We start from the raw sequence: 27,901 nt of genomic DNA, 5'->3' as shown, positions 1-27,901 counted from the left end.
TGATGAACAATACAAAACAATCAATCACAAAGATAATAAAGGAAAGCAATAAAATCACATGATATAAGAATTTACGTGGTTTGGAAATGTGCTTATGTCCACGGGAGCAAGCGGCTGATTTTCACTATCTATCAAACAAGGGTTACAAAATAATGTTTATATGCTAACTCTATGCATACAAAAGGCTTAGAAATTATCTAAAATACTCTTGTAGTACCCCAAAGGAAAATCCTCCGAAATCCCCAATCTACTTATCTTTCCTATTCAAATCCCATAATCTACACCAAATAATACCGCCGACCGTCGATGGTTTAATGCAAAGACTGAAACAAGCAGACTGAATTGTCAACAATTATCTCCTAAGAACAAACCGTCAATCGAATCGTCGATGGCTTCTTCCTGCAACGCAGCTTCCTTGTTCTCGCTTCACATTGCTTTCCTTGAGCATGTTTTTCACTCAATATGAGCCACAGACTCCAATAATCTCCACCTTGACGAATATTCACCCCTTAGGAGAAATACAAAAGCATAACTCATAGCTCCATTTGGTACAGTATATTGGGATGCCTCCCATCTAGCACCTGGAGACGTTAATCAAGTCCAAGTATTCTTTAACTTGTCCGTTGTAACAAACTTTGTCAACATATCAGCTGCATTCTTAGACATATGAACTTTCTCAAGTAGTAGTTCACCAAAAGCAACCAGTTCCCTGATCTTGTGAAACTACACATTTATATGCTTTGTCCTCCCATGATACACCTGGTTATTAGTCTAATAGATAGCACTCTGACTATCACAACACAGCTGAACTCCACCTCACTGGATACCCAGCTCCTTGACCAATCATGTATGCCACAACGCTTCCCTAGCAGTCTCAGCAACTGCCATGTATTCTGATTCAGTAGTAGATAAAGCAACGAGTGACTTGTTATTTGTGGCTCTTATACTTTAAGAAAAGAATAAAGAAGGAAAAACATGAAGGAGGCAGCACGACAGACTTGTCGACGAGGAGCTATATTCGTCGACGAGGAGACAACAAAGGCTCGTCGACGAAGGCTCTAAATTTCGTCGACGAGTAATTACCAAGAGCAGGTGATTTTAGATATCTGGATCGTCGACAAAAGTCTTGTGTTTGTTGATGAAGTGTCTTCTTGGTCTCGTCGACGAAACTCTGTGTTCGTCAACGAGAGACGCTTGGGCTACAAGCAGTTTTTCAGAATTTTTGAATTTTGAATGTTGAGTGGTTGGGAAAATGGGGGGAAACCTCCAAGAAACTTTTGTATATGTTATTCTAGGCATATATGAGAGAGAGTTGATCATTTTTTAGAAGTGTATTGTGTACATCTTGATTTCTTAGTGAAAAATTTGTGTGTCATTACTTCCGTGGATGTAGGCTTTGCCAAACCATGTTAAATCTTTGTGTTGTCATTCTGATTGTGTATTTTTATTCACTTTTTGTTTTTATTTCCGCTGTGCATCTTCATTATAAAAGTGAATAAAACTACACAATCAGAATGACAACATAACGATTTAATGTGGTTCGGCAAAGCCTACATCCACGGAAGCAATGACACACAAATTTCTCACTAAGAAATCAAGATGTACACAATACACTTCTCAAAAATGATCAACTCTCTCTCATATATGCCCAGAATAACATATATAAAAGTTTCTCAGAGGTTTCCCCCCTTTTTCCCAACCACCCAACATTCAAAATTCTAAAATTCTAAAAAACTGCTTGCAGCCCAAGCGTCTCTTGTCGACGAACATAGGACTTCGTCGACGAGACCAAGAAGACACTTCGCCGACGAACACAGGGCTTTCTTCGATGAATCTAAAATATCTGAAATCACTTGCTCTCGGTAATTACTCGTCAACAAAATTTAGAGCCTTCGTCGACGAGCCTTTGCTGTATCCTCATCGACAAATATAGCCCCTCGTCGACGAGTCTACTGTGATGCCTCCTTCATGTTTTTCCTTCTTTATTCTTTTCTTAAAGTATAAGAGCCACAAATAACATGAGTGTATCATAGAACTCCAACAAATAGGTCCTCCCACAAGTGTGAATATGGACCCTATGGTAGACCTCCTATCATCCAAGTCCCCTACATAGTCAGCATCCACATAACCAACCATGATGGATCACTCTATTATCTGCTAAACATAATGCCATAGCCTGTTGTACCCCTCAAGTATCTGAGAATCTACTTGACTGCATCCCAATGTTGTCGACCCAAATTTCAAAAGAACTTGCTCACCACACTGACAACTTATGCTAGATCTGGTCTTGTACATACCATAGCATACATCGGACACCCCACTACACTAGCATAGGGGACCTTTAACATGTCATGAACCTTGTCGTCCGTATTTGGCACTAGATGGTAGATAGCCTAAAATGATTTTTCTAACGGTGTACTCACTAGTTTAGCATTAGCAATGCTAAACCTTTCCAACACCTTCCCCATATAGCTACCCTAAGATAACCACAATCTCCCTGCAGTTATGTCATTGCGAATCTTCATCCCAAGAGTCCTCTTGGCCGCAGCGAAGTCTTTCATGTCAAACTATTTACTCAATAGTCTTCAACTTATTTACTTCAGTCATACTCCTTATAACAATCAGCATATCATCAACATAAAACAATTGAAATATGAGTGAAGCTTCCACAAGACTCCTCACATAGATACAACAATCATACTCACACCTCCTATAGCCAATAGAGATCATGTAGGAGTCAAATTGTTTGTACCACTGCCTCGCAAACTGCTTCAGCCCATAAAGTGACTTTTTTAATTTACAAACTAAGTGCTCATGTCCAAGTTGGCAAAACCCTTCTGGTTGTGACATGTAAATCAGCTCCCCCAAATCAGCATGGAGAAATGATGTCTTTACGTCCATTTGCTCCAAATGCATGTCGTAATACACCACCAATCCCAACACTAACCTAATGGAAGTGTTTTTTTTACCACAGGGGACAAGATTTCATTATAATCAACTCATTTCCTTTGTGAGTATCCCTTTGCTACTAACCGAGCCTTGAACATCTTTTTTTTTTTTTTCTAAGATCGCTTCTTTCTTCCTGTACACCCACTTGCATCCTATTGCCCTCATACTTGCTAGAAGCTCCACCAAATCCTACGTCTAGTTCTTATGTAGTCATTCCATCTCTTCCACTATAGCACCCATCCAACTACTTTTCTCCTGGCTTTGCAATGCATCATAAAAGGTAGTAGGATCCCCACTACTAGTGATAAGTGCATAAGACACCAGATCATTAAATTCGTACTTAGGTGGTGGCCGGATAGTGCGTCTGGGTCTATCTATGACTATACTGCGATGCTGCTGGTCTCCCGAGCTAGAACTCTCTGCATCCTGACCATTGTCATCTTCACCTTGAGTCTCTAACTCCACCTACACCACACACTTATTGCTGCTATAATTTTCTGGCATATGTTTCTCTTCTTCTTCTTGAGTATGCTGCAACATAGCTTTCTTATCAAAAACCACATCTTTACTGATCACCACTTTGTTTGCCACCAGATCCTATAACTTGAACCCTTTCGCACCTTTCTGATATCCTAGAAAGATGCACCGTCTAGACTTCGCCTCAAACTTTGATCTCTCCTCACTAAGAATGTGCGCATAGGTTGGATACCCAAATACTATCAAACCGAAGTAGTCTACCTCGTTACATGTCTATACCTTATCTACAACTTTCCCATCTTGGGATGCCCTTGGTGGTAAGTTAACCAAGAAACATGTCATCCTCACCACCTTGGCCTAGAAATTCTTAATGAGCTTTGCATTCAACTTGAGATATCAAGCTCTTTCAGCTAGGTTTGGTTTATACTTTCTACCACGCCATTTTGTTATGTTTTGTGTACTGTAAAATGTCTCCTTATGCCATGTTGCTCGCACAACTCTCTGAAACTTGAATTTTTGTACTCAGTGCCATTGTCTGTCTTAAGGCACTTAATCTTTCTCTCAGTATGGTTTTCCACCTCAACTTTCCAGAATTTAAACTTGACAAACATCTCTAACTTGTGCCGCATGAAGTACACACAGACCTTTTGTGAGTGATCATCGATAAAACTCATGAAGTATATATGCCCTCCTCGAGATGCTACTCTCACCAACTCTAAAATATCTGAATGAATGTAATTGAGGATTCCCTACATCTTGTGTGTGACTACCATGAACTAAACCATATTCTATTTTCCAAACACATAGTACCTGTAAAAATCCAACTTGCATGATTTGACCCCTTTCAAAAGATTTCTCTTGTGAAGCTCCTTCATTCCACACTCACCCATATGCCATAACCGCATATGCGATGAGACAGTGCTATCCGACTCAGACTCCACAGTTGCAGCTCCACCTACAACTGTAGTACCTAACAACGTATACATATTTTCTAGTACTTTCTGCCCCTTCATCACAGTCAGAACACCTTTGCTTACCTGCATTACCCCACTTTCAGACTTGTAATTAAACACGTTACAATCTAATGTGCCTAACCAAATCAAATTCTTCCTTAACTCCAATATATGCCTAACATCACATAATATCCTTGCCACACCATCATACATTTTGATTCTGATGTTCCCAATTCCGACAACTTTGCATTAAACATCGTTTCCTATCAAAGCAAAACCAGAATTCACCAATCTGTAAGTGGTGAACCAGTCTTTGTTGGGCATTATGTCATAAAAGTACGCTGAATCTAAGATCCAAGAATCTGTGAGACCATCTGGATTAGATGAAACCGATAGCATATCACCATCATCGCTCACAGAGTCACCTTCTTCTATTACATTCACCGTATTTGATTAACCTTCTTTATTTTCAACATTTCCTTTCTTCCTTTCTGGATACTCTGGTTTTATGTGCCTTTTTTTCCTACACTTAAAACACCATACGTTATTCCTTTTCCTGAAATTGGATCGAGCCTTATTGTTACTCGGTCCACTCTGAAACTTACTTCTCCCACGATCATAATTACCTTTAACCACAAGCCCTTCATCTTGAGAATTCTCATCGTTGGTCTTCTTCCTCTAATGAAACTCAACAGGGCACTCGTGATATCCTCCAACTCCAAAGTTTCTTTCCCCCATGTCAGAGTTGTAACCAGATTCTCAAACGTAAAAGACATAGGTAGGGAATTTAGCAGCATCAATGCTTTGTCTTCTTCCTCGAACTTCACATCAACCCGCTTCATATCACTAATGATTTTATTGAAAACATTGATATATTGATTTAGGTTTGAACCCTTTACCATCTTAAGCCAATATAGCTATTTATTTAAGAAACAACTTGTTTGTCAATGACTTGAACATGTACCGACTCTCCAGATTAAGTCAAACTGCCACCAACGATTCCTCATCCATGACGTGATACACCACATCATCAAACAGAAAAAGCCTAATAGTAGCCACAACCTTCGTTTCCAACTCCTTCCAACTCATGTCGTATATGCCTTCCAACTGTTTTCCTTATAGTGCCTTCACCATACCTTACTGCACCAAGCCCTTAACCCTCCTCTGCCAAAGTTCGAAATTTCCCATTCCATCAAACTCAACAATATCGAACTTTGCAAAAGAAATCACAACCATTGCAACCAATAGCTCTTACACCAATTTTTTGTGCAAAGTATGCACCAATGTGTAGCGAAAACACAAATTGAATCACAACGTGTAATACAGCAACCAATGATGAACAATACGAAACAATCAATCGCAAAAATAATAAGGGAAAACAATAAAATCACATGACACAAGAATTTACGTGGTTCGACAATGTGCCTATGTCCATGGGAGCAAGCTAACCCTATGCATACAGAAGGTTTAGAAGTTATCTAAAATACTCCTATAGTAATCTCGGAGGAAAATCCTTCGAAATCCCCAATCTACTGATCTTCTCAATTCAAATCCCGTAATCAACGCCGAATAATAGCATCGACAATTTCAGCAAACCGTCAACAGTTTAATGCAAAGACTGAAACAAGCAAACTGAAACCGTCGATGACTATCTCCCGAGAGCAAACTGTCGACCCAACTGTCAACGATTTCTTCCTGTAGTTCAACTTCCTTGTTCTTGCTTCACCTTACTTTCTCTGAGCATGTTTTTCACGCGATAAGAGCCCTATACTCCAACAAGTTCAAAGCTAAAAAGATAAGGGAAGAAGATTGAGAAGGACTAGAAAACACTTGGGTGGTTACACTAGGAATCATATCTAATAGGGTAAAGCCATGGAAACAAGCAACATCCGCTGCATCAATCAAATGCTATCACGTTTGAGAAGCTTTTTACAGGTAATCCAATACAAAACCATTATTCATGGAAGTTAATAGAGGGCAAACCCAATAGGAACACCACATTTATTCATACAATACTTTCATGAATAAATAGTAAAAACTTCTCAATCAAAATTGTTTCCCATATGATTATTCAAATTATGCATGAGATAATCATAAGCAAGAAGATTAGAATTCAAAAAAAATTCTGGGAAAGAGCAGCATAAACCCTCCTGTTCGGGTACAAGCACACTGCATTTTTGGAGTATCTGCATATAAAACTGTCATATGAGTGCAACATGTGCATCCAGGTCTTCAAAAATAAGATAATAAAGAGGTTATTATTCACGGTGGAGAGAGCATAGTTTGTTGTGTGCATGTGGTACCAATCTTCAAAAGCCTCGATTGTGCACTGCAAGTGTCGCCATAATTTCTATTTGCAAACGCCAAATGGTACATAGCGTGATAATAGGTATGATGACTATAATCAGTAGCTGGGTGTTTTGAGTAAGATTCGTCGGCCTCAAGAACTGGAAAAAAAAAAAAAAAAAGAGAGCTTTTACTAACAAAAATTGTGCACGAATAAATCATGCTAGTATAATCTGAGCGCTCAGAATTTAACAAGGCTTTCAAAATTGGTAGTTTGCAGTCATGAACCCCCAAACATGCAGAAGATCAAACCATTTTGCATTCACAATTTCAACCCTGTAGCTGAGATAATGATAAGAGTAGACTTTATGTGGATATCAATATGGTCATTTTTTTAACATAACCTCCCTTCAGGGATCCAATCTCCAAAAATTTAGAAAGAATGCCTATGTGCTATATGGTCATTATTATTATTATTATTATTATTATTTTGGGGGGAGGGGTGGGGGAGAGGAAGGAAGAAAAAAGATATCATTGATAGCCCAATGCAAGGCTGTGTTCAGCAGTTGGGAGGGAAAGCAGGGAAAAATTATTCCATCATATATTGAATTTCACAGCCAAAGAAAACATCAACTAATGCATTCTCATGAAAAAAGAATTAAGCACATGGTAAAACTTATTCATGGGAACCCTAGCTGGGTATCCCTCAAACATTTCACACTAGTAAATCACCAAGAACCTCTGGTACAATCTGTAAAGGAAAACAAAACCCAATGAATGGGGGAATATCATACCCGACGGAGGCATTACAGCAGGAAATAGGTAACTAAAAAAAATCATTGTCTATCTTTATGTGTAGCCGCCTCACCAGAGATGCATGATACATTCCTGACTATATCCCGCAATCAGATTTTACATCTCACTCAAATGCCAAAAACGAGAAACCTAAAGCTGTAATTTCAAAACTCAAGCCTTAACACAAAATCCCTTGTAACCTCTAAGTCTTTTAACTCTTCAAAACAGACACGCCAGTTAGCTCTAGAAAACTGATTTTTGTTTTTAGTTTAAACTGAAACATATTAACTGAGGGGAATGTGAGAAATTCACAGTTCAATTGCTGCACCAGATTTTTCTTCACCTACAATGATCTCTTCACATCCAGTAATGATCCTCCTATGCATCCTGCAGGAATTAGAAATAAGGCTTGTAAATAAACATGATAAGATATCCTGTGTGTAGGCCCCATTTGTTTCCATGGATATAATTCCCGATAATATCATGACCACAAATGGTATAATGAAATTAATCAAAGTCAATTAAGAATTTTTTCCTACCAAAAATGAAAAACACAACGTACTTTGGTCTGCATTGCCAATTGCATCAGCTCAAGATCAACTCATCAACTGAAACTCATATTTTCTGCAGAAAAAATGAATTCATAAGAGATACAAACTGAAAAAACAATGGAATTTTACAACCAAATACAAAAAAAAAGTCAACTGCCAATGCCTAAAGAGTAAGTTAAATAAATACAACCTAAAGAACTGTGATCAGAGAGTCCATATATTGTGTTGTGTAGTGAAATCCCCTGCTTGAGACAATTTTAGCCATTTTCTGTCTACGTACTACATGAGGAAATAAGTTAAAAAGCCCCCTCATGCTCCATTTCAACTCTTTTGGACAAGTAATTCAAGTTTCTAGCCATTTTGTAAGGTTGATCTCATTTCTTCCCTGAGAGTAGTGGGGCTCCACCTTAATATAATTTCAATATTAGTGTAACTTCAACGATTGAATTATATTCTGATAATGGAACCCGATGGAACAACTCAGTCCTCTATTCTCAAACTCCATAGATGTTTATTCTTTTTTACTATTAATACAAGATGTGGGACCAAGAATACATGTTTAATCCAAGTGCCTGTTAACCAATCTTGAATTCTTGACCAAGTAGGGAAATTCCAAATCCTCAGGCCCGTTTCACTAAGGATCCAAAAACTAATATCCAAATACTTGTTTTGAAACGAAAACAGTAAGCTGTATCATGCATATTTTGTATTCAAAAATGTGTTTGGATAATTAAGTTTGAGTTTAGTTTTCTATAAATGCAAATAGAGACTGTGTCTGGCAGTAATGGGGGTGAGTGGAGGTGGCCGACAATAGTGGCAGTTGGTGGTTGGAGAAAATGGGTGGCAGTGGATGGCGAGGTTGGCAGCAGTGATGGGTGGCAGCAATAGCAGCAGCAAGTAGAGGTGGCTGATGATGGCGGCAGCTGGAGGTAACTGGAGATACAGTCGTGGTTGGTGACAATGCATGGTGTGTAGTGGTGGGTGGTGGTTGGCAGCGGTGTTTTGTGGTGGTTAGTGGTGAGGGCTGGTGGAAAGTGGAGGCAGGTGGTCATTGACGGTGGTGGGTGGTGGTGAATGATAGTCAATGGTGATTGGTGATGAGCAGTGGTTGCTAGCAATGGGCGGCAGTGCATGGTTGTGGTAGATGGTGTGATGGCATAAGAGTTCTAAATTGTACTCAGACTTGAGGGTGTTCTCAGGATACAATCCTTTTGTAAAAATGGCTGAACTGCACATTTTCTTTCTTGTTCCTGAAGGGATAAGGAAAATTGCATTAGAAAATCAACATGCTCTTAGGGCCTACTTGGTTAAGGTTTCGTATACAATTTGATATATCTAGAAATTTTTTGGGGTAGAAAGAATACAGAAAATTTGCGTGGTAAGTGGTTTTCCAGAAAAAAAAACGTTTTCTTGAACACATCTGAAAATACCCCAAGAAAATACAGGTTTTCAGAAAACAATTTAAAGCGTCTCCTGTTTTTTCTGATATAGTTTTCCAGATGCAAGACACAGGTACCAGGTATAACCAATTTTTTGTAATAATAGTAATAATGATAATAATAATTATGATTATTATTTTATTACCAAATCCTCACTTCGATCCATCTGAACCAAACACAGTTCCACTGTTTACAATTTCAGAAACTATTTCGAAAACAGTTAACCCAATGCATTTTTGAGTATAAAAAATACATGATACAATCCCTTGTTTCATTTTCAAAAACACAGGAGCTCATTTTGGTGACCAACCAGGACTTTATACATTCTTTTCCATTATTTTTAAACCCTGTTTACAAAATTCACAAGTTGAACCAAGGAAGAAAAACTGTAATGTGGCAGAGTTAGCCAAACAGACATGCAAAGAGAGGAGGTACACTAAGAAGGGAAGTAAAAGTGAATGAGCCATTAGGACAGATACAAGTTTGTCAGTCAGACCTAACTGCATTCAGCACTAAAATGGAAAAAATAAAAAAATGCAACCCAAAATTTGAATCTATTCATTCAAACCAATGAACAACGAAAAGGTTCAAGCAGGTATACCATGAAACCCACAAAAGGCTGATTGCATCCTACTGTGGTAGGGACCAAAATGGTGAACAAGCAATAAAGGAGTTGAATTCTTCACTATTATGTTTGTTTCTTCTTACACAAGTTGACTTACAAAAGAATTAACAAGAGTGCTCGGGAATCAACAATATAATGACCCAACCTAAGTGTCAACACAATAAAATCTAAATTCTAGGTATCGGCGGCAGTGCACACACAGTGTGCATACATGCACGCTTCAGATATTACTCCATTTTGAAGCTGGAGAGGCATGAAGAGGTGCATGCATACACAACAAATACACACATGCACGTGCTCTCATAGGGAGAGACAAGGGTCCCATGCACAGGAGATCAATGTTTTTGTGATGTGTTTCCTTCCCAGTTTCACACTGCTTTGCATGCCCCAATTTCTCATTTTATTGTTATTGATGAAGACTGTTTCTTGAGACTTTCATTTTCATAAGATCCTTAATGATAGGGAGGACAAGTGGCGCTCTGTCCTCTGTTGGTTTGCTTTCGGCCTTCCCATGGAGGGGATGGTAGCTTTTGGACTTTGGACGTTATCCTTTTATTCTTCCTGATTCATTTCTCAAATTCTTTTCCTCTTGCTAATTTTTCGTACAAAGCTAAGGCCCTTCTAAAGGTTAAAACTTTTGAGTGAATGACCATTCTTACTAGAGTTAACACCAACAATCTGTGACAGAATAGGAGGCTCTACAAGAATCATCTCCTGATATTTGTGTAATGTGCTTTGCTAGCAGTGAGACCTTCTTCATTGTGCTGCTACTTGGAGTATATAGAACAAGCTTTCTTTTGGTTTAATTGGAGAATGTTGGGTATGTCTCTCTTCTTGATGTTTGGGTGCTTTGGATTCTTTGATCTTCAGTGAGATTGGATGGCGATGTTAGCTTGATCTTTTAAAAAAATCACATAGGCCTGATTGAGAGATTCTAGGAAAAGAAATTTAGTTTATTTCTTCAAATTACATCTCTTATAAGTGGTGTTATTTTTTAACAAATTAAAGTTTTGGGCCTCAAGTTTCCAAGCCAAGATATATATTAGATCACGTTCATACATACACATTGAAGCCTTGAGAAGATTAGAGTGGCATTTTATGTCAAAGTGATGTCATGGACAGGTTATACACCATATTTACTAACAAAATATTTATTATGGGTTAATTTAAATTTGTATGTGCCAAAGAATAATCCTCAATCCAAACCTCTTCTTTTATCTTAGAGGAAAGTTAAGCCATTTCATGACTTAAGTAGGCAAGTCTCAAAGTTATGGTGTTTCAAACTCTCAACCACAACTTCAAAGACCTTCTCAACTTCAAACAGCCACTAGCGTTTGGAATTTCTAAGGCTAAAGCACGCTTTCATGTCCTAGTAATCAATAGTTTTCTGCAATTTAAAATACATTCAACCAACAAAAATATGTGATGGAATGATTATTTCATTGAACATTGTGTAGGTAAAGTTATAGCCACAAGACATGCTCCAAACTCGACAATAACTTAATTGAGCAATTTTGCTAGCATATCAATACATTGATTATTCATTAATCTGTAGCCATTTAAAATTTCTGAATAAATAAAAATGCCTTGACATTTTCTATGAATCCATATATTCAACAATTTACTGACTAAAGTTGGCTCAAAGATTGTATTCCCTCCTTGCTTGATTTAGTATATTTGATGATGATGGGGTACCCCTGCTGAAGCAGTTGAGCCTCACTTTCTAAAGAGTAGGTTACCATTACCAGTAAGCAATAAGCAAGGGAAAGAATGTGCATTTGCTAGCCCAACAATATTTTTCAACCTATCAAATGTTTAAACAATATTATACACGTTTAAATAAACATGTTTCAGATATAACTATTGCAATCATTAAACAGTAAACATTTAACATCAATTTGTAGCAAAACCAAATTTTTACAAAAAGTAGAAGGGAGACAGCTTTGCCTTCTTAACTTTATTGAAGTCAAAAGCTGAAAAATGCAAACCACCCCCACACCAGCGGGCATGGGTTTTGAGGAAGAATCAATGCCCAAAATGCCCAAGTTTTGGATGAATAACAGGAATAAAATGGCACAAAGCATGAGAAGTCTCATCTTAATTAATGAAGAGTATCCAGCTGACAATAATCACGTAATACGGTTGACAATCAGACACAAGTACAGACATAGAGACAGGAATACATAGATATAGAAATTATTGAAAACTAAACCATGGATATGATATGGTGAGGATATGATTATACATGCACACAACACATGAAACAATATTTTAACTTGACAATCTAAAATATTTTACCAAATAGCAAACAAAATGTCTCTCAAAAATTATGCCATGCAAATATTTCTGGGTTTCCGGCTATTTTCCATGTCAAAATATATACAAGTATATAATATGTTGTGGAATGTTAGAATATGCTTTTGATGTATTTGAAATGTATTTGAGGAGTATCAATATCCAATATTTGATAAGATTATGTTCACCTTCTAGAAGCATCCGTGGTTGCATTGCTTTGCAGATGTTTAGTTTCTAAATCTCGATGAGGAGGTTCACAATATTTTTTCTATCAATCTATTATTGCAATTTATATATTTTGAGGCTTCAATAAGTTTACCCAATTGAACTACACACTCCAGAATAATTCTTCTATTGGAATATGAATTCAACTAGAATTGGTTACCCAAAAAATTAGCAATGAGGTCGTTGTGAATATCAGATAAAGTGAGATTTTCCCTTTTGGTATAAATTTAAACAATTTATTTTGGATATCTCAAGGAGCTGAGCTAGCTACCCACATACACAGCAAGTGCAAGTTAAGGAATTCAGATTGTTGCATATAATGGGTCATCTATTTAAAGCTGATGGAATCATAAAGCTTCAACATCGAGTACAATCATTCTATTAGCTACATCTACATAATTAGGTCAGTTAGGAATTAGAAACAGTTTAAATAAGAACACCTGCAAGGTGATATCACAGGTATAACTTTGAGATATTAAAAGTATATTTCTTACCTCTATTTGACTGTCTCTTAGCAACACTATAACCACCAACATAACCAGGCGAATTTTTATTGGAAATATCTGAACTTGCATTGCCAAGGCCAAAGCCAAATGAACCAGATCCATCCCGCTCAGAATTTTCTGATCGCCAGGTGTTGTCCCCATAAGCCGATGCACCACCATAAAAGTCACCAAAGGCTGCATCATATCCACCATTGGATGCGGCATATGATGGTGTTTGAGCAACACTGGTTGCAGTGTTCCTTCCATACCCTCCCACTCCCAAACCATAAGTGTTATCCCCACTTCCATAGCCAAGATTCCCACTATGACCAGAGACATTTCCTCCACCTTGGGCTGAAATGGGTGAAGCGCCCCAATTAACCCCACTGCTGCCAAAGCTGCCACCACCAATGCCCCCACTTCCAGACCCAACAAAAGCACTGGAACTTGCAGAGTTGGTGCCATAATTAATCCCTCCATTTCCCCACAAATTTCGAGTTGCTGAGCTAAACAAAGAAGTGCTTCCTCCATTACCACCATCAAACCCAACAGGACTACCAAACCTATTTGAATTACTCATGTAATAAGGGTTCAATCCCCGTCCATAGCTGAGATTATTATTGAAGTTTGCACTTCCCCCATAAGTTGGGCTTAATCCAGGCTCAAAATTCAAACCCATACCATAACCAGAACCAAATGGAGGAAACCCACTTCGATTACCAGCTATTGGATTAAATCTACTATCCATCCTAAGTCCAAAGCCTCCAACTCCACTCGGTGTATATCCCTGAGTGTAGCCATTGAGAAAGCTATTGACTCTGCTCAGACCATAGTTATAACCACCAAGCGGGCTACGGCTGGGACCTGGTGATAACTCTTTGGGGACTGCTCGTTTGACCTCAACCATTTTACCATTCAGTTCATGGAATGCTTTGACCAAAACTCTATCCACTGCTTCCTCTGAATCATATGTTATAAACCCAAAGCCTCTCGGCCTTTGCGTGTTGTGATCATACATTACCACAACATCTGTGATTGTCCCAAACTGCTCAAAGTACTTCTTAAAGTCACCTTCTGTAACTGTGGATGCTAAACCTCCTACAAATATCTTTCTTGTGCGGCCTTGACTGGGAGAACCATGAATGCTACCAATGTTTCTACTCATCAGAGTATTCTGGTCATCCCTTGGAACAGCCTTCTTCGCCTCAACCTAGGATTGAGAACCCAATAGGAAGTAGAGCAAGATGTAAACAAACTCCTTGTAAAGGAATAAAACATAAATCTATGAATACGAAACTATAAAAACAACAGGAGAAAATATTCTGTCACTCAAACTGAGATCTCGCTGAATATAGAACCAAACTAACCCATTATGACACAGAGAATTCCAGAAAGGGGATTACAAAAAGGATGTGAAAATTATTTTCCTTTGAAGCCAATAAAAAAGGGGGCATCACTAACAAATTTATCCATCCATTCTATAAGTATATTTCAGCCAAACTTACCATTCTACCATCAATGTTGTGTTTTTCCTTAATGACTCTCTCGGCAACAGCTGGGTCAGCAAATACCACAAAACCAAATCCACGAGCGCGACCCGTAGTACGATCCTTCATAATTACTGCTTCTACCACCTCCCCATAAGTACTAAAATACTCTTTCAATCGCTCTTCATTAGTGTCCCACGATATTCCACCAACAAATAACTTGCCAAGATCAGATTGCATTTTCTACATTCCAAAAATGCTTCGTCAGTTCAATTTTTCCAAAAAACTGGAAGCTCAAAATTACCTAAAGTCAGTTTTAGAATAGTCTTATCAATTGGAGACAAGAGAGGTTCAACCCCAATGTTCTTCTATCAAAATCAAACAACCAACACTACATGAATGACAGTCTTTAAACGGATCCAATCCGAACATGCAATTCCATGAAACAATACACTCATCAACATCTATAGGACCATCAACCATCGCAAAATAATCCATTACAATGAAATGCGGATAAGAAACCAAACAACAACCATACCTTGAAGATGACGAGAGACCCACAAATTATTATGTCAGATAGAAAACAGATTATCTTTTGGATTCAACACAGAAACATCGGATCGTTCATCGATCAATTCACCAAGAATTCAAAACGCCTGAAAACCCCGGAAGCGAAAATCAATCAAAAAAGAAGTACTAAGATCAGACACTCAACCCAGATGGACAAAGATCGGGACCTAACGCCAGATTCCACCGCCAACCTACCCGATTGAAGAGACCCAAGATGTGAAATCTTGAGAAAAGCTAAGATCTGAGAGGAGGCACAATAAGAACCGAGGGCATGTTCATCCTCCTCCAAAGGGCCCTCCTTATTTTTCCCTTCTGTCTTTGTTCCTTCAATTCTCCAATATTGATTACAATATACAAACCTGCGCACCAAACATACGAAAGGGGTATCCTAGAGAGAGAGAGAGAGAGGGAGAGGGAGAGAGAGAGAGAGAGAGAGAGAGAGAATTGGAGAAGTCTGGCGGTGTGTGGAATATATAGAGACACTGAAATTGGAATCTGTTGATTTATTTTTCTTATAGCTGGTGAATTTTGATTTGAAATATATGGAAATATTCTTCACTTTGCAAAGGAAAGAAAAAAAAAATGGGAACTAAAATGGTGGGTGTGTAGGCTTTGATCTGATAAGTAGGAGGATTGCTTGTCCTCCCGTTCATGCCTTTTATACTTATTGGGGAAAATCCGTCGTACCCACTGCTGCACACAATACCTTGTGCATACCCATGCATGCATATTAATAGGATGTCTCGGCCCACAGTTGCTAGTGAGCCCAACACCACTGGCCGCAGAGCTCATCCACCCTCCCAGTTCTCTTCTTCCTTTTCTTCTTTTTAAGCTTTTAAAAACAATTCTATTCCTATGTTTATTCTAATTTTCATTGCTTTGAATATTTTAAGAATTGGACAAATTAGGTTTTAGGTAAATGTCAAAAATTCTCTTTTTATTACTCGTGGATTATAGATATGTTTGTCGAGTGATTTTTTAGATCTATTGAAGGTAGGGATTAAAAGCCTTCGATTTTGTTGACTTGCATTTATTGACCCTGTGTCTGCCGGGTCATCCTTCCTACAATTTAATATACTTATTTTCATGTATAATTATATATTTTTTTGGATAATATAAAATATAATTGCATATTTCGATAATTTTTCTAAATATTTATGTAAATTTGAAACTATTTCTAAAATACTAAGGGGCATTTGTTAAATCTAAAAGACATGTGACTACCAGTTATGCCTGAACTAATTCACTAAATATGTGAACCAATTAGACATAAGAACATTTAGTGGCAGTTCTGAATTTTCTTAAAATTCATCTCATAGAAATCATGCCTGATTCAGATTCAGATGTATTTTTTCCAATTTTATCATTTATAAAAAAAAAAATGAAGATGGCAATAAACTCAATACCCAAGTGATTAAAATTAAAATAATAATTTTTGTACAATAATAAATTATTTTATTTTATTTATAATTTTTAATTAAATATATGGCTAGAAAATATTATTTATGTTAAATTAAAAACTTTAGTTTATGTAATTTCTTATTAGTTTAATCAAATATTTATACTCCTAACTGTTGAAAAGGTTAAAATTGAAGACAACGCATGTTTAGACATTAGATACCAAATAGTTAAAATAATTCATATTTTAGATTCATTGACTAGTTCAAGTTCAATTCAAAACTAGTTCACGTTTGAATTAATTGTTCATCAATCAACGCTTAATTTTATCAAAATGGAAAAATAAAAATTTCACATTTGCCCTTCATCTATATTCATTCAATTTGAAATCTTGGCCAAAATTGAACATAGGAGAAAATATTAGATACATTGAATGTATACACCATATCTAAAATGATTTTGTCATGTGTGAAAAAAAAAAGTATAATTTAGATAAAATATATATGCATGGCAAAGTCATATTAGATTTGGTGTGCATACCTAGTGTATCTTAGAATCGGTGTGCACACCTAGTGTATTTAATTCTATAGAATGTAGTCCTAAAAGTGGTAAAAATCAAAATTTTAGTTTTACCCTCCATCATGTACTCACTCAATTTGATATTTGTCCCAATAGCAAACATTGAACATCCATCCCTTCACATCTCCGTCGACGGGTCAACCCCCAGTTGTTCAATTTCAACCCTTTATATCTTCATCAATTGCCTAACCAAATCTCAACTATTTTTTCGTCTGGTTAGGCACTCAAGAGGGAGTTGAATTAGGTGGTTTTAAAAAACTTGATATTAATTTAAATATTTAACATTAGTACAACTTATATCAAAACTTAACTCAGCTAACCATTCAAGATTGTTAGAATTTGTGTGATTCCAAGAGGGGGGTGAATTGGGTTTTAAAACATTTTTCGCTAATTTAAACAATTACACCTATTCACCAGAGTTCATATCTCATTCAATATTGAAAACGTGTACGTACAACAATTAAGTTATCAGTGTGTGCATACATACATGTGTGCAACATATCTCATTTAAATTAGTTCTATGTGTATGCAAGATGGTTATAACAAAATATGAACAAGCATACACATGCTGAAATTTAAGTACAAGAATTTAAATAAGATAGAGAGAGAATGACCTTTTACATCCTCTCCTTACGGGGCAAGGAAAACTCTAACTCAATTACTAGGTTGAGCCGAACTAGCCTCACTTACGGGGCTAAGACTCCCTAGTTCAATTTTCAGGCTGAATCGAATCGATCTCACTTACAGGGCTGAGACTCCCCAATTCAATTTCTAGCCGAACCCAACCGTTACAATAAAAATATTTTTGTACATATGAAAAAGCTTCTAAATACAAGCATTGATGTACACATTAAGCTCATAAAAATACACATTGGAATATTTTGAATTTTACAAATATAAACTGATATATTTTGAACATTATAGGAAAATTTGAGAGAGCTCAAGCGATCGAACCCCAGGAGTTCAAAACTCTTCGGACGCCCGAACTGTTGAAAAGTCAATAGTTGACCTAGCTCTCGGGTGACCGAATACATTTTGAACATATCTTCACCGGGCACCAGAACCCTCTGAAAGGAACCCCTCACCAACTCGGGCTACCAAGGAAAAAAGTTCAAATACAGGCCCAGGCGATCGAACCTCTGAGTTCGGGCTACCAACCCACTACCGGGCACTTGAACCTATGGACAAATGCTATTGACTTTTGTTCGGGCTACCAAACCAAGACTCAGGCTGTCAAACTATTTTAAAGAGTTTTTAAAAATGAGTTTGTTCGGGCAACCGAACCTCGGTTCAGCCACCCAAACCTTCTCAAGTTAAAATTATTTTACCCGAGGTAAACATGGGTTAATTTGGGATTAATATTTCCTAAGCATTTTAGAACTTTTTCTAATAATACCCTGAAGGTCCCAAACGGTTATATTTTTTACCTTGTCTATAAATATAGGCTCATTTGTGAGGATTAGAATGTAATTAGCAAAATCATTAGCCAAGAATCCTCTCTACTCCAAAAATCTTACTTTGCTCAAATATCCTCAAATACTCATTCCTTTAATACATCTTGGTATTGTAAGATCTTTGTGAGTATGCTTGTAATTGCTCAATAGTGCTAAAACTCCCATATGCTTGATTGATTTTTGACATTATTTTTGGGGAGTTTGGCTAAGTTTTATCCCACTGATTTCATATTATAAATCTTTTGTTGGGATAGATTAGCAAGCTTAGGGGTCTTTGCATAGTTGTTGCAAGACTCCCATAGCTTTGATTTTTGTTATGCAAAAATATTTTCAACAAGCCAAAATATTTTTCAAACTAGCAGTGTGCTTATCTCATTGAAGAAAATTTTCTTGAGTTAGTTTGAATATGTGATTGATATCTTTGAAATCTTGTTTAGCTATTGAAATTTGCTTTACCTAGATTCAAAGATATTACTTGTATTGAACACTCTTAAACATTCCATTGATCATACCCTATTGAGTGTTGTTTGCACAACTATTTACATCACTGAGCTTACACTATATTCATATTGTTGATTTGTATGTGACTGTTTATATTGGGTATATATTTGCTTTACATAAATGCATAATCACTGTACCAGTCTTATTGTGAACATACTGTTGTATTCCAAGTGTGGCCTAAGGAGGCGGTAATCCAGCCTAGTAAGGATTGTCTGTAAAGGTTGAGGTTAGCTCTGTACTAATTGACCTGATTGTTTAGGTGCCGCTCCACCCGTTTAAGTGAGCATTATAGTAGTAATTCTTGTGCTTGTTAGCCAAGGTGGGGACGTAGGCAGTTTGCCGAACCTCGATAACATTTATGGGTGTCATCTTTATTTATAGCTTTCTCATGCTTGATTGGTTAATTTAATTGTGCTATTTAAATTCCACTGTACATTTAAATTGAGTTAATTTATTTGCACTAGATTGACCTTAAGGTTGTGTAATACTGCTGTTAGCGGATTGACCTAGAGCATCAATTTTGAAAATCCCAATTCGCCCCCCCTCTTGGGATCACGGTAAAACTAACAGTATTTATTCTCTGATACATTTGTGGTCTATAGGGACGATTATACTGGTCAAATGATAAAATGTATTGATAATTATCTAGTATAGTTGTTATAAAAGTTTTAAAATGATTGCTTATACAACTTGGTATACTTAGTGAATTTAGTCTTTGGCTAGTATAAGCAGTTCATTTCATCTAAACTAGCATTTAAATCTAAAGGGGGAGATTCCATTTCTAATGCTCACCCTACCTTTAGCGTAGATTCGTAGCTTACTGTGGCATATGTGTTTCAAAGCATAATGACTTGTTTGCTCATAGTAAATTTTAAATGAAAATAGGTTGTTCATAGCCATATGATCTTGCATTGAATTTTCTGATTTTTAGGGTCTATGTGGTTAATTTTTTATTTTTTTTGTTATATTTTGGAATGCTTTTAAATGCTAAACTAGAAAAATGATGCTTACTTGAACCTTTGTGTTAAAATTTCTTTTTCAGCAAGCATCGTCCCTAATACTTTTTGATAATATCACAGGGGGAAATATCTTTTACAAAATGAAATATCTTATGGGTAGAAGTTTTTTTAAAAAAAAAAAAAAAAACTTAAATACATCTTATCCCTTGCTTAATTATTCATGGCATATGGAATTAGGATTTAAAATTTTCTATCATGAAGTTTGAAAAACTTAAGGACTTTATTGTTTACATATTTTTGGGAAAAAAGGGCATTGCATGGTTTTCAATACATGCTAACTAGTTAGATTGAAATCATGCTCAAACCTATATTTAGTTATCATAAGTCGTATGCTTTAAAATCCAATCTTTTACGGGTCTTATGTAATATTTGAACTACAATGGTTTGTGAATATTTATGGTCTAACCATGATTAACATGTGTTTTTAATCTCAAATTGCTAGTTATATGTTTTTATGAGCATAATAGCCAAAATTTTTCAAAGCAATTATAAGACTATTTTCTATGTCCATTTTTTTTGTATCAAAAAGGAGGAGCTTCTCTTTTAGCTAAGAAATTATTTTAAAGGCTCAAATTATTTTATACTTAACTTAGCCCTTTTTCTGATGCCAAAAGAGGGAGAAATGTTTTTGAGCAAAATGTTGCAAATCCTTTCTATACTTCCTGCTTCTTAAATCTTAAATGGGATGAGTGTCTGAGCTTTTATGCCAAAACTAAATGCATATTAAAGTATAATGTCTTCATTTCTTAGATATGCTTGAGCTACACTGTTTTTTTTTATATGATTATGCATATTGTAAGGGGGAGCCTTTTTAGGCTGAACCCATTTTGTTTGTGTGTGTTTGTCATCAACAAAAGGGGGGGAGATTCTTGACGTTTTGAGTCTGATCCCTGTTTTGATAATGACAAACCACTTGTATCTTATGTATGCATTTAGTACTTGAACAGGTTTACAAATTCAACACACATAAGGTAAAGGAGAGATGGAAGCCCAAAAGGGACTTAAAGCACATTCAGCTTGGCGTATTCCATGGAAAAGTGAAGAGCAAAAGAAGAGAAGACAAACATTTTTATTTGAAATGCATTTAGATTTATTTGTAATTTGCATGTCATGCATGATATATTTAAAAGCTCATTATGGACCATAGATTGACCAAAGGAAACTAAAAATTTTCTAGAAAAACATTTCATAAAATGTCATACTCATACACAAAAGATTTGAAAAGTTTTAGGGTAAAAAACAGAGCTAAAATCATGATTTTAACTAAGCCCAACTAATCAGCCAAGAAGACCCAGTCGACCGACCCTACCTTTTGGCCAAAGGTAGGGCTTAAGAGACCTAGAATTTTGAAATACCTAATTCACCACCCCCCCCCCCCTCTTGTGAATACATCATTCCTCACACATATGAAGAGCACTGAGGCTGTCATATTAGAGTATGGGAGGAGACGTCATTGTAATTCGAATGTCTTTGATAATGAAGGTCATCCAAGTGAGTTCAGCTGCTATGTCAGCCATGGCACGGTACTCTGATTCCATGCTTGATTGTGAAATTGTATGCTATTTTTTTGCACACCATGAGATGAGGTTCTATAACAACCCAAAAATTCATACCATTTTTTTTTTAAATATATTGCAAAATTATATACTATGATACCCCTATAATATCTGTTATAATATCTTAGGCCCTAGGTGGGCACTAAGGAAATTCCTGTTCACAAAAAAACACACCTATGCAGCGGAAAACATAAAATCATACATCCATATTTACAATACCAAAATCCAGTATTCTCACAAAACATACATACATGATTACATAATCTCAGCATCATTTACCCAAAAACTCCTGAATGCTACTCAAAATACAATCCCCTGATAACACTTACCCTATAGACAGGGTAGTGTAGATGTCCTTTTCTACTTGCGAGCCTGATTTGCTCGCCTAATTAGATCACTTGAAAAATGCTAAGTTACTAGGATGAGACAACGCTCAGTAAGAGGAAATATGTTATTACTAGTGTGTGGCAACTGAGTTTATATAAATAATTTACTGATAAATAACTGAACTGAGATATCATATAAAATATAATACTGTGTAACTCACACCTATGTGGCTTAAAATACATTTGTAATATCTAAGTTTTCTATTTAATCATACTGCTAGTAATACAATATATTTGCTGTGATCCTATAAATTTGTACATATATAAATAACTGTGAAAACTACCCTAGAAATCTATATGTCATGATTTAACCCCTCATAATAGGGTTGTGCAGCCCATAGGTGGGACTTAACTCTGGTTGGCCCACTAGGATAAGTTAGCTGATATTCTATCAATCCTTAGTTTGGCCTTATTGCAATCCCTCTAAAGGCTTGGTATTGGCACCTACCTCGTTAAACTGGCCTCCTCTACCTAGAATATTGGGGAGCTTGCAATCCCTTTCAGACACAATAGATGGAAGTCCACAAACTATCTGAGATATGTGGTTGCACTCTGATCTGAAATAGCTACGGTACCGTGCTCTGCTGACTGAATCTGATTGAAATAATTAATCTAATTGAAATATTTCATCAGGGCCTGATACTATATAATACTAATATATAATTATCTTGTTGTTTCATCATGATTCCAAAATAATCGTAATACTGTAAATTTGGTTAGAAATAACTATAATATCTGACTAAAATAACTGAAATATCTGATCTATTTTATCTAACTAAATAAACTGTAATATCTAAGTGTTATGGATTTGTAATTTTGGAAATTATGGTATTCTGTAAGTATTGTAAAATATATGTGTGTAAAATATCTGTCTGTATAATATCTGTCTATAAATATTTGATTGTAAAATATCTATCTATATAATATCTATCTGTATATACACTGTAATTTATAATTCTGTAAAAATCTGGTAAAAATATATTTCTGTGACAAAAATACTGTAAATCATGGTATTTTGAAAAACTGTATAAACTCTATACTAAACAAATATCTACTCAAGTCACACAATTAATAAAATTCATGTTCTGAAATTTGTAAAATTGTATAATTTATAACCTGTATCTTAATAAACAAATACTATAATTTACTGATAATTTCTGAATTTACTAGCATAGCATTTTTCCCTTACTTGGCTAACTAAACTTGCCTAGTTATTCTAACTCATGCCCACGGTGTTCATAACTCCATAATCCTGAAACTATACACACACACACACATGCGCACACACGCACACACACATACACACACACACACACACACACACACACACACACATATATATATATATATATATATTTCCTTATTAATTTCCTAGAATAATTTTCATACTCATATTTCCTTAATTATAAACTATTCATCATCTTACCTAGATTCTTGGGAACACCCACTAGGTTCCCTAACCTGTCTGCAGTAAAAACCCCAACACCTTGAATTCACAACACCCATATAAATCATTCCAAACACCAGTATTACAACATCTACTACTAAATCTGGGTTCAGAAAAACCTACAAACCAAATAACCCTTAAATAATCTACTTACCCTGATTTTGGGATGGTGCCTAAACTTCTCAAATCGAAATTCTGCTCCAGCTAAGTTTTAGAAAATTTTCACAAGATCACCATGGTAGCTTCTAATCATTGAATCGGAGAGAAACGGAGCCGAAAATGTAAAGAGAAGTCAAAGTAGCCATATGTAGAGAGAGAGAGAGAGAGAGAGAGAGAGAGAGAGAGAGAAAATGAAGGAAAAATTAACTCTCTCGTTGAAATCCTGATTTTTGCATATTTATAAATGACTTGACATGTGGCTTCATCGACGAGACACGTGGCCTCATCGACGAGGCGAAGAAGGCAGTTTGTCGACGAAGGTAAAGAACTCACCAATGAACCAATGAGTTTGAAATACACCCTCTCGGTATCTCCTCGTTGACAAACAATGAGACTCATCGACGAACCCTACAGGGAGTTCATCGACGAAACTAGGGCATTCATCAACGAACCCTGTTTTAACCTCTTTTAAAATTTTCCTTCTCCTTTTTATTTAATTATTATATTTTTTGGGTCTTTACATTCTCCTTTCCTAATAAAATTTCATCCTCGAATTTTGTTATCTGTGTTGTACACCATCCTCTGAGGAAAATTGGTTACTTATTTTATCACTTACCCTCACTTATGGCGAAGGAATACCATGGTTACAACTAGGGTTCTGAGAGATTACAAATATATACATAAAAATAAAATTCTCCTAAAACCAAAACACTACCTATCCTATAGCCTAATATACAACTTGTACATGCATCATTTTGTTATGTATAAAATAAAACCCATGCTACATAAACTGAATTTTCTTTACTTGAATTGCTATTGTCCTTTCTGTCTAAAACTAGTCCCCACTGAATAACTATGGGTATCTCTTTCGTATTTCTTCCTCTAACTCCCATGAGGCCTCTTCTACTACATGATTCCTCCATAATACTTTTACTAATGGAATTCTTTTAGTACGCAACTCATGTTCCTTTCTGTCTAGAATATGCACTGCTGTTTCCTCATATGCTGGTGTGGCTTTGAGCTCATTCTCCTCATAGCTGATTATGTGGGAGGGATTTGGGATGTATTTCCTCAACATATAAACACGAAATACGTCGTGTATTCTAGATAAAGCTTGTGACGCCACGATTTTTCATAATTTTTTTTTATTATCATTAATTAATTATTTATCCACACCAATCGGCCACGTCATCAATCCTGATACCATACATATCACTTGACCTGAATTGGGAACCGGTATACTAGTCACATTACATTTCAAATACTTATTAGCGGAAGACAATATATACATACGCCACAGCGAATATACATACAAGAGTATAATCCATCTAAAAATTCATACATCAACAAACATCCTAAAATAACAAAACTCTAGGGGAAACATCCATCCCTAGATCAAACACTCACCCTGTATATCAGGGTCCCTGCTCCACTCTATTTGGGAGCTCTATCACCAACTTGATCTCGGTTTCGTGAAATAATTAATACTTGGGTGAGACACATCTCAGTAAGACTGAATAAGTTATTGATAGTGTGTGGCAATATGAGTGCGATTACATCAATATACATACATATATATTTAGTTAAAGCATCATTCATCTGATATGATATCTGATATGTGCAAATAGCTATATAAATATAAAACACAACTGTTATAAACTTTATATCTCATTTCCTAGTTTCATTTTATTTTCTCATCTTTCTTTCATCTCAGTTTATTTCCATTATATCATTCCTTTCTCATATATTCGGCCCATGAGTATCCTCAGTAAACTTTCCATATCGTGTCTGTAACTCATGGTCATTTCCAGTATGCTATCCAACCCATGGGTATCCTTTGTAACCATAACATGCCTTGTCTGTATCCCATGGCTGCACTGAGGATTTTTCTTCACATTATGCTTCCCCCCATAGTCAAGGTTAGGCGACTCAAAGGCTGGATCTAACTGCAGTTGACCGACCCGGTTAGATCAAATATTACCATATACCTATCTGTAGTAAAGAATGGCCTACCACATACCTTGGTCTGAAATCCATGGGGAAATAAATAACTCTACTTTGGCCCATTCGCACGGCCACGCCACATGCTCCGCGAGTCCGTGTGGTTGCCCTTTTCAACCACTAGCATCGGTACTGTGCTCGATATCATAATCCATCATCGGGGTTTACATATCTATCCATCAAAGTTTTCATTTCTATTATTTCACTTTTCTCTTATCAACGTTTCCCATATCAATACATATATTCATTGTAGTTGTTACACTGCAATGTTCACAATTCCTGTATTCACATTTCATTTCCAATATTCACATTTCCTTTCCAGTATTCACAATTCAATTCTCATATTTCATTATTCATATTACAGAATTTCACGTTGCAATATTTCCATATTCATATATCAAAATTCACATGTCCAGTATTTTCATTCATTGTTCATAAAACAATATTCCCAGTAGATTTCTCATTTTCTACTGTTTCATTCTCAACATTTCAATTTCAAAATTCATCTCATAATAATATATAAGCAAATATAGGAATATATCACATATATCAGTGTTTCTTATTTCCACTGTCCCCATAAAATCATTTCCGTATATGCATTTATCACTTTTCAATATTTTTGTAGAAAATCGTATACGATTTCCACATTTTATTTCATTTCCTCTGGGATATTCATCATCATATAATTTTCTCAAATTTCCCATTTCAAATCGCATTTTACACATTACATTTCATAATTTTCATAAAATCATATGCCACACAATTTCTTATCTATTATTCATATCATCATAATAATAAAAATTTCAAGGAAAATACCATAATTCATTTCACATATATTTCAACCAATATTTTATAAAAATGTCTGCTATAACTTATTCCCCTTACCTGACTTACTAAGATGCCCATAATTAATTCAATCCTATGCCTGTAGCGATCACAGTTCAACACCCTGCAATTTTACATTTTCCCAACTCAATCAACAAAATCCCAGAATACACTCATTTGACATTTCCCAGAACATTCAACAAAACCTCAACATACTTTTCATAAAATACTGCCCAGGTTCCTAATGATCCATATACATCATTAAACTCCAAAATACCCCACTTACCTCGATTTTCCTGAACTATGCCCACAGGGTCCTGAAATTATAGCCACAGTGCTTACCCGAGCCTTGAATTTAATAACCCTAATTCAACCACAGAATACCCAATAGTTAACATTTTCAAATACATAATAATTAAATAATAATTAGCCCCCTTAGCCTAATTTTGGGGTTATGCCTACGACGACCCACATGAAATCCGCTCCGCCAGACTTGTAGAGAATCATCCCTAGATTCTCGTGGTGGTGTATGATCGTCAATTGGGCTTAAGATTTATGTTAGAATTGGTATATTCCCAAGAGGGAGGGGGGTGAATTGGAATTTTAAACTTTTCTCTTAAGTTGAACTAGATGTTGGCAAGATATTAAAACCTAGGGTCTTTTTATGTAGTTCCAAATACGCCGATAAATATAATGTACGGAAATTTAAATCAAGCGCATCATCCACATAATAACATACACGTGTGGTAAATATAAAGTGCGGAAATATAAACAAACACACGATATGTTATCGAGGTTTGGCCAATGTGCCTACATCCTCGCCTCTAGCTCGCAAGCCCGAGGATTCCACTAGTTGCTCACTTGAGGGTGGAGCGGCACCGATTACAATTAGGTCAATTAGCACAGGGTTGACCTCAACCTTAACCAGGTCAATTAGCGGGGCTGACCTCAACCCACACACCTTAAAAGGATGGCACACCTAGCTTTCCTAACTGGGTCTAAGCCAATTCGGGACTATTCCAGGGCTAGTCCCCCTCTTCAGGCCCGTGCCTAGAAATACAACAGATGTGTATTACAATCAAATGGTACAATGATTAGGCTTTCATGTAAAGCAGATGCGTACCCAGATACGCGCAATCACAAACACCACAATATGATTGTGGTTCAATATTTCAACTCTCAAAGTATTTGCTATCAGTGTAATAAGTACGTGAGAGTGTCAACCAGTATGATCTTTGTATCACAGCATGTGTTCAATCTAATAGCTCACACAAAGATGCTAACTAGACAATGTATATTTCAATCAGCAAATTTTCTCAGTTGTATGATGCTCAAGTAAGTACTATATATGTTTTGTTTGCAAAAAGAGTTCAATCTTTGTATTCAACGAATGATGCAAATCAATGAATATTGTAACAAAGATTTTTCTCACACAAACA

The 27,901-nt window shown here is 36.2% G+C and overlaps 1 protein-coding gene across 3 annotated transcripts; it reads right to left on the bottom strand.

The window, feature by feature from the left end:
• Positions 1-6,350: 6,350 nt before the first annotated feature.
• Positions 6,351-15,939, bottom strand: LOC131149212 (heterogeneous nuclear ribonucleoprotein 1). 3 transcript variants are annotated; one of them, XR_009135172.1, is made up of 7 exons: positions 15,333-15,823; positions 15,106-15,223; positions 14,586-14,810; positions 13,090-14,290; positions 8,023-8,084; positions 7,808-7,847; positions 6,351-6,826 (listed from the first exon to the last, which is right to left on the bottom strand). XR_009135172.1 is itself a non-coding variant. In XM_058099460.1 (6 exons), the coding sequence occupies exons 3-5, from the start codon at positions 14,805-14,807 to the stop codon at positions 8,065-8,067; spliced, it is 1,443 nt and encodes a 480-aa protein (XP_057955443.1). In that variant the 5' UTR covers positions 14,808-14,810; positions 15,106-15,223; positions 15,333-15,939; the 3' UTR covers positions 7,251-7,847; positions 8,023-8,064. The 3 variants fall into 3 exon arrangements, 2 of the variants coding, with proteins under 2 accessions (XP_057955443.1, XP_057955442.1); XM_058099460.1 differs by lacking the exon at positions 6,351-6,826 and having other exon boundaries at positions 7,251-7,847; positions 15,333-15,939; XM_058099459.1 differs by lacking the exons at positions 6,351-6,826; positions 7,808-7,847; positions 8,023-8,084 and having other exon boundaries at positions 12,891-14,290.
• Between the last annotated feature and the right edge of the window lie 11,962 nt (positions 15,940-27,901).

The sequence above is a fragment of the Malania oleifera genome, chromosome 2 (genome assembly GCF_029873635.1).
Source record: "Malania oleifera isolate guangnan ecotype guangnan chromosome 2, ASM2987363v1, whole genome shotgun sequence".
Classification (NCBI taxonomy): Eukaryota; Viridiplantae; Streptophyta; class Magnoliopsida; order Santalales; family Ximeniaceae; genus Malania; species Malania oleifera.
The sequence above is the reverse complement of the archived record's forward strand: the minus strand, read 5'-3'. Positions and strand labels throughout refer to the sequence as shown.

Excerpts from the sequence above, each read along its gene's own strand:
- LOC131149212 (XM_058099459.1), bottom strand. The coding sequence starts at position 14,807 with ATGCAATCTGATCTTGGCAAGTTATTTGTTGGTGGAATATCGTGGGAC. Across the intron at positions 14,291-14,585 it reads ACAACATTGATGGTAGAATG|GTTGAGGCGAAGAAGGCTGT; the intron begins GTAAGTTTGGCT and ends TCTCAATCCTAG.